The sequence below is a fragment of the Perissodus microlepis genome, chromosome 5 (assembly GCF_051167445.1).
Source record: "Perissodus microlepis isolate ML-2025 ecotype Zambia chromosome 5, ASM5116744v1, whole genome shotgun sequence".
In the NCBI taxonomy this organism is placed as follows: Eukaryota; Metazoa; Chordata; class Actinopteri; order Cichliformes; family Cichlidae; genus Perissodus; species Perissodus microlepis.
The window spans coordinates 8537086-8543180 of NC_140465.1; the positions used below are offsets into that span (position 1 = coordinate 8537086).

A 6095-nucleotide genomic window follows, 5' to 3' on the forward strand; every position below is an offset into this window, starting at 1 on the left:
CCACGACTTTCTGTGCTGACCAAACTGCTAGCAGCAGAGGTTTCTTTTCCAAATACATCAATAATTTTATCTCTGTATAGCAACATTTTTGTGACGAAACCCAACTCGCTTGATAGATTTGTCCTGATCTTAGCTCAGGATGTCTTTCTACTTTTTACTTACAATGGTTTATGAAAGAAAGTTGCTAATATCAAAACAAACACAATAATTTAATTAAGTGAAATGCATACTTCTTTGAATTGTGATCATGACTGACTTGGCTAATGAAGAAAAGCTGTGAGCTGGTTTCTTATCATATTTTTGATCACTGTTTAGCTGTCCTGTGAGGCACGGTCCAATCAATTTTACTGCTTTTATCTGAGTCTGTGCAGAGTATTACGGTGCACTCGATAAGTTATCAGTTAAAATAATCAATAAACAATGCTGAAACAGTGCCAGAGGACGCAACACAGACCCATGAATCATTACTTCCACAGTGTTTTAAAAAGGATGTGAATTATATTAGTGAATTGAATGTAGTCAACAGGATTTATGGAGCAGTTCTAAAATTTCTAAAATGTGAGTATTAGTATAACACTGAGATGAATAATTGCACAAACCAGCTCTTTTCTGTAGCTTCTTCCTCTTCTTGCCCGCAGCCAGGAGTGCCTGACCCTGAAGCAGAGGGTCCACGCTCAAGATATTCTTTAAATCCGGAGCCTTGGATGCAGCATCCTTTGCGGGTACCTCTGTCTTTTTCTGTGATTTTATTTCCACTGTCATTGGTCCAAACTGTTTTGAGTGGAACAAAATAGCAGAAATAAAACGTGAGATGAATAACAGCATTCAGAGTCATCATATTCTATAATTCACCCACAATTTAAGGCTACTGCTGCTTCTCACCTCTGGATCCTGATCATCCTCCATAGATTCAGTTTCCTCTTTCGAGGATGATGCTTCCACTGATCCTCCTTCCAAGCCCAGATCACAGTGCAACTCGCCCTGGCCTCCCTGTGTCATCCCAATGGTTTCCATGCAGAATCCCATTTGAATGTCAGGACAAGATGACTCTGGACACAGTGGAAAGCACAAACCATTTAGTCTAAAGTTATCTGAACAGGTTTACATGATCAAATCATGTGGTTTTATATTATCATCATGTTCCATTTAATTTGCCTGACTATGATACTGTTAATTATAACTTGCTTACCTGCAAGAACCTCCTGATTTCCCTTTTCCAGCTCGTCCCAGTCAAAGGCTTTTCCCATTTCTGTAACGATCTCAGCACTGACGTGTGTAGGAAGAGTGTGTGTCTCTGGAGGGTGTGTGAAGTAGCTAATCCTTCCCCTAAGAAACATAACTTCATGAATTTAACAGTGCTTAAACTGAGCCATTGCTTCAATATCATTTCCAGAACTTTAAAAAGCTATACCAACCCGGTCCAGTCCATTAGTACACTCTTGGCTGCCTTGTCAGTGTCCGGCAGCCCCCCCTTCCTCAGTTTGCCTTGCCGACGGGCGAGCAATGCCAAGAACTCCAGAGCTGTATGAAAGTCTGGGACACCGTAGTGCTCCATGATCTGTGTTTCCAAAAAACCCCCCCCCAAAGCTATTGTTTGAACTACTTATTATTCAGTGCTCAGTACAGTTGCAGTGTTATCATTCAGTACAGTTGCTGAAGAGGTAGCATGACCTACTTGTGCCTTGTTGCACCTTCTGAGGATGGCTTCCACGGGTGGAAGGGGATCAACAAGCTGTTCGATTTTAACACAGTTGCGAAGAATCATTGCGGCGTCTGTCGTTGATGTTGCCATGACAATACCGGGACAGTCCAGAAGCTTTATGTGTTTGTCCAAATGTACCTCTTGAAGACACCTGAAATCCAGAAAACCCATCAAGAACACCATGGCAGGATTAACATGCACATCATAATTGTGTCTTGTTAGACGAACATATAAAGTTGGCACAGTTGCCAAGTATGCCTTCACTACACTGAGGTTGCATCCCTGTGTGTGTGTGTGTGTGTGTGTGTGTGTGTGTGTGTGTGTGTGTGTGTGTGTGTGTGTAAAAACTGAATTATTTTTTTATTTTTATAGCTGAGATGATGAAGTTGAATGATGGAACATTCATTAATTACCATAATGCAACTTGTTTTTCACAAGTACCTACTTCACAAATGTGAACATTAATTAGCTTTCCTAAGCTGTAATAATAAATACTCTAAATCTGGGCAGGGGCTGTGACTCATGTTCACTCACTTTTCAGGAAACAAAGCAAGACTTAAAGCAAGTCGTCAAATTTGTGCAAGTGTTTTGATCCCCACCCCCCAAAAAAGTAAAAAAAAAAAATGCACAAAAATGCTGGATGTACCAAAAATTACGTGAAACTCACAATAATAGATGTATTAACTTAATATTTTAAAAAAATGTCAGAAGGTTCAATAAACATTCCAGTATCAAAAAGTTTCAAAAATTCTAATTTTCTGGAAATCATTTCACGCTTCAGGGTCACAGAGTAAATCTAGAAAACAAGTGTAGGCATGCAGGTTGAGCATGTTAATGTGTACTTACTTGGTGACACCTGGTGTGGCTCCAACATTACATGCTCGTGCTCGTTTCAGACTGTTGATCAAACTACTCTTTCCAACATTAGGAAAACCTGCAAAACATTAATGGAATGAAAAAAAATCCTATTTACTCGACCTTTCTTTAAAAGAAGAAAACCTGGTACAAAAACAGCAGTGTGTAACCTTTGATTCAATCTGGCCCCAAAGACATTTTGTGTAGATAGATTGAAGACTGTAGCCAATTTATTGGTGCTCTCAGAATTTCAGGGCACGGCACTTACCTACAACACCTACAGTGATGGCTGTCTTTATATCCAGGTTGCGGCAATAGTTGCCCAGTAGCTTCATCAAGCAGTCTGCTCCAATACAAGCACTGGTGCTGAGAAGCTCTGTGGTGGCTTGTGTCACTGGAACGTTGCTGCGTTTCTTCCCATTGCAGGAGACATAATGTGCAGAGTTCATGCCGGAGTCACATTTAAAAACAAAGTACAGCCTGGATTTAATCTTTATTTCTAGATAATTAGAGCATAACTGCTTCACTACTCACCAAGTTCTTAGTCTGCTGCTGAGTAGATGCTTTAAAAGCCACAGTGGGGAACTCATTTCTAAGATACTTTATCCACTTTTCCACTATTTCTTTTGACACCAAATCTGGAACCAAAGTAAAACCATTTACTATTTTAATAAACAAATGACATGTGTACAATGTTAGTGGCCTTCTTACCAATTTTATTGAGGACTAAAACTATCTTCTTGTTCGTTCCACTCTGAATGACCGCCTGTTCCACCTGAGGACATCTGCAGCCAAGAGGGTCACGCGCGTCCAGTACCTCCAGAATCACATCAGAGGCCTCCACAACCTTAAAAAGCAGCATGTCAAATAACGCTCATGTCAACTCCTCTCTCATCCATCATGTTTCTAATAGCCCTTTTTGACTAGTACCTACTTGGCTTGACTCAAGTTCAGTCATTTTCCATAACAACCAGGTACCAGCTAATGTGCACGTGGTCATTTTAGCAACATGGAGTGAAAGTCCCATGACATCATTTGTATGTGATACAAACACCACAACAAAGGAGGACGTGAAGCCGATGGTAAAACTCCTGCTTGGTGTATGTCGTTTTGCCAGTCCCTGGGATCACAGTGTTGTTTTTTGCGTAACCAATTCCCTCATTTTCGAGTTCGAAAACTGACAGCTTTGATTTTTGTGAAAAAGACTATTTCATGACTCTTCGAGTGATGTCTCTGACTAGCCAATTAGTGGCATGCAGTCTGTTGATGTCACATTTTCGAATCACCTCAGATTGCTTGGAAGCCAGGTCGAGAACCCAGCTACTACTGCTGAAGTACCTAGTACTACCACCTAATGGAAAACCCTAAAAACCGAGTTGAGTTGAGCCAAGCCGACCAGAGTATGTACTAGAGGAAACAGACTATAAGATACTGAATGATACAGAGTGATTTTAAAGAATGTCAAAATTTCATTTAGTCTAAAATAAGAAGATTAATTCTTGTTGTGGTCCATATACAGACCAGTGTGCAGTGCAATTACATACCTTTTTAAATTCTCTGTAATATGCTTTCCTTGAATTCTCATTTTCAAAGTTGACATGCTTTTCTAAACTCTGCATCTCTGTCTCCTGTGAGGACAAAGAAGAATATGGTAATGACCACAGCAGCAAACTGTAAAGTATGCAGTTAGAGTATCGTGCTTACCCTCTGCTCAAACTCCCTTTGTCGCTGAAGGATGTCATTCTGGAAGGTTTGCAAATTTCTCCTCTTCATAAGCTCTCGTTCTCGAGACAATTTCTGCTTCTCCTGAAGGTCCTGAAGCTAATGTAGTAAGATGTGACATAAGAGAGAGATTCACCAATTTGCCATCAAATCTGGTACAGCCAAGACTTTCAAAGGACGTACCCTTTGTTTCCTGATTTCTTCCGGGTTTCTGCTGTCCTTGACAGTCTGAGCAGGGGACTGTTCTGTATTTCTCCGCCCCGAAGCATCCCCCTTTCTTCCATCTTTAGCCTGTAGGATAAACACACAGGGAGTTGTAATATATTTTAGCTCATCAGCACAGCACTTGAAAGCAAAAGCATTCATTTTACTGGCTTGTTTACATTGAATGATAAATGCAGCCAACCATGGTAAAGATACAAATCACTACCACTGATAAGCTCAAATACAATATACTCTATGCGCAGTGTACATTTGACTTTTATTACCATATAGTCCAGTTGTTTTTGGCTATCCTGCATCTATTTATTCCCTCTCTATTCATTTTCCCGCTGTAAACCTGCTACTGTGACTTTCCCAACCGAGGGACTAATGAAAGCTATACAGTGTCATAGATCTCCCAGTGGTGCCTACAATGTTTTTGGTTGTCTTGGCGTCACAATGAAATGTTTCCTAAATGTTTGGTGAAAACATGAAAAACGTTTAAAGTGTGACACCGACTACATACGGGTGCCGAGAAACTCGGTTCTCAGCGCCAGTTCAGTACCAACCGAACTATTACCGACTGTGCTCCAGCAGCACTAAAAGTTAGCGACAGATAACATTAGCTTTGTAGCACTCACCTTAAACTTCGCACTGAACCCGAGTCGTTTGGCTCGTTTCTGTTCTGTTAAATGCAAAAAATACAAAACGAAGACGTTTAAATGTCATTTCACGCATTCAGTGAGTCAATATTTTCAGCTATAAACTGATGGATACCTACTAGCTTTAGACATAACTTCACCCTAGCCTTGCTCTTCTCAGACTTCACGTGTACTGCATCCCAAAGAGGTGGACATGCGCACACGATGACGTCAACAACAACATCCGGTTAAATGTCGAAATAAAAGCTTAGAAAAATAAACGTATTTAAGTTGTAACTGACAGCGTAGATAGAGGATTTAAGTGCTTGCGTTTTAATATTATTATTGTAATATGTTGTAATTACCATTATAATGCACAAATTATAACAGAAACTGTTTTGGGCTAACCAAGAAATAACAAAAAGGCACTTTTGAGACAGGGGCTAGTGCTAAGCATTTTAACTCATGAATATGTTTTGGACAGCATAGTTTTTTCTCATTCGTTTTTTTGATTCTAACTTAATTCCAAAGTCATTACAATGCATAGACCAGGAACCAGGAGACAGCTCAAACAGTGGCCTACAGAACGCATAACTTTGAGGTCGGTTATACAACATTTCACGCAAATGCATCTGGTAAAGAGTCTTCACTGAAATGGCTCTGGCACCAATGTAATGAATTTATGCATAAGTTCAGTGCGGGAGATTTGTAGTCACATATCTGTCTGCTTTCCAGGTGTTTGGTGGCTAATCTAAGCTTTACATCACTTCCACTTTTCCACGCTGTCAAGCTCATTGTGGCATCACTGGTCTAGTCAGCCTGCTTTAAGCCAACCAGCCTCCACTCTGCGTACTTTAAATATCACTGCTCATCAGTCAGTCTCCCTTGCAGACGCCTTCGTGCACCTCACCTCCTCCCTATCTCCACCTCCCCCTTGATTCTCAGGCTCAATTCAAGCCTCCATCTTCATCTCT

General features: G+C 40.6%; 1 protein-coding gene across 1 annotated transcript in view; it reads right to left on the minus strand.

Moving 5' to 3' along the window:
* The window catches only part of gnl3l (G protein nucleolar 3 like), a 5596-nt gene extending 244 nt beyond the window's left edge, over positions 1 to 5352 (minus strand). The window contains exons 1-14 of the mRNA XM_084927614.1: positions 5262 to 5352; positions 5122 to 5165; positions 4463 to 4570; positions 4262 to 4378; positions 4102 to 4185; positions 3269 to 3404; positions 3092 to 3195; positions 2826 to 2970; positions 2549 to 2636; positions 1676 to 1853; positions 1416 to 1558; positions 1190 to 1326; positions 883 to 1049; positions 600 to 771 (exon numbers count right to left, since the gene is read on the minus strand). Coding sequence (XP_084783740.1) covers positions 600 to 771; positions 883 to 1049; positions 1190 to 1326; positions 1416 to 1558; positions 1676 to 1853; positions 2549 to 2636; positions 2826 to 2970; positions 3092 to 3195; positions 3269 to 3404; positions 4102 to 4185; positions 4262 to 4378; positions 4463 to 4570; positions 5122 to 5165; positions 5262 to 5274 — 1636 coding nt within the window. The 5' untranslated portion in view covers positions 5275 to 5352. The remainder of the gene's footprint in view (positions 1 to 599; positions 772 to 882; positions 1050 to 1189; positions 1327 to 1415; positions 1559 to 1675; positions 1854 to 2548; positions 2637 to 2825; positions 2971 to 3091; positions 3196 to 3268; positions 3405 to 4101; positions 4186 to 4261; positions 4379 to 4462; positions 4571 to 5121; positions 5166 to 5261) is intronic.
* Between the last annotated feature and the right edge of the window lie 743 nt (positions 5353 to 6095).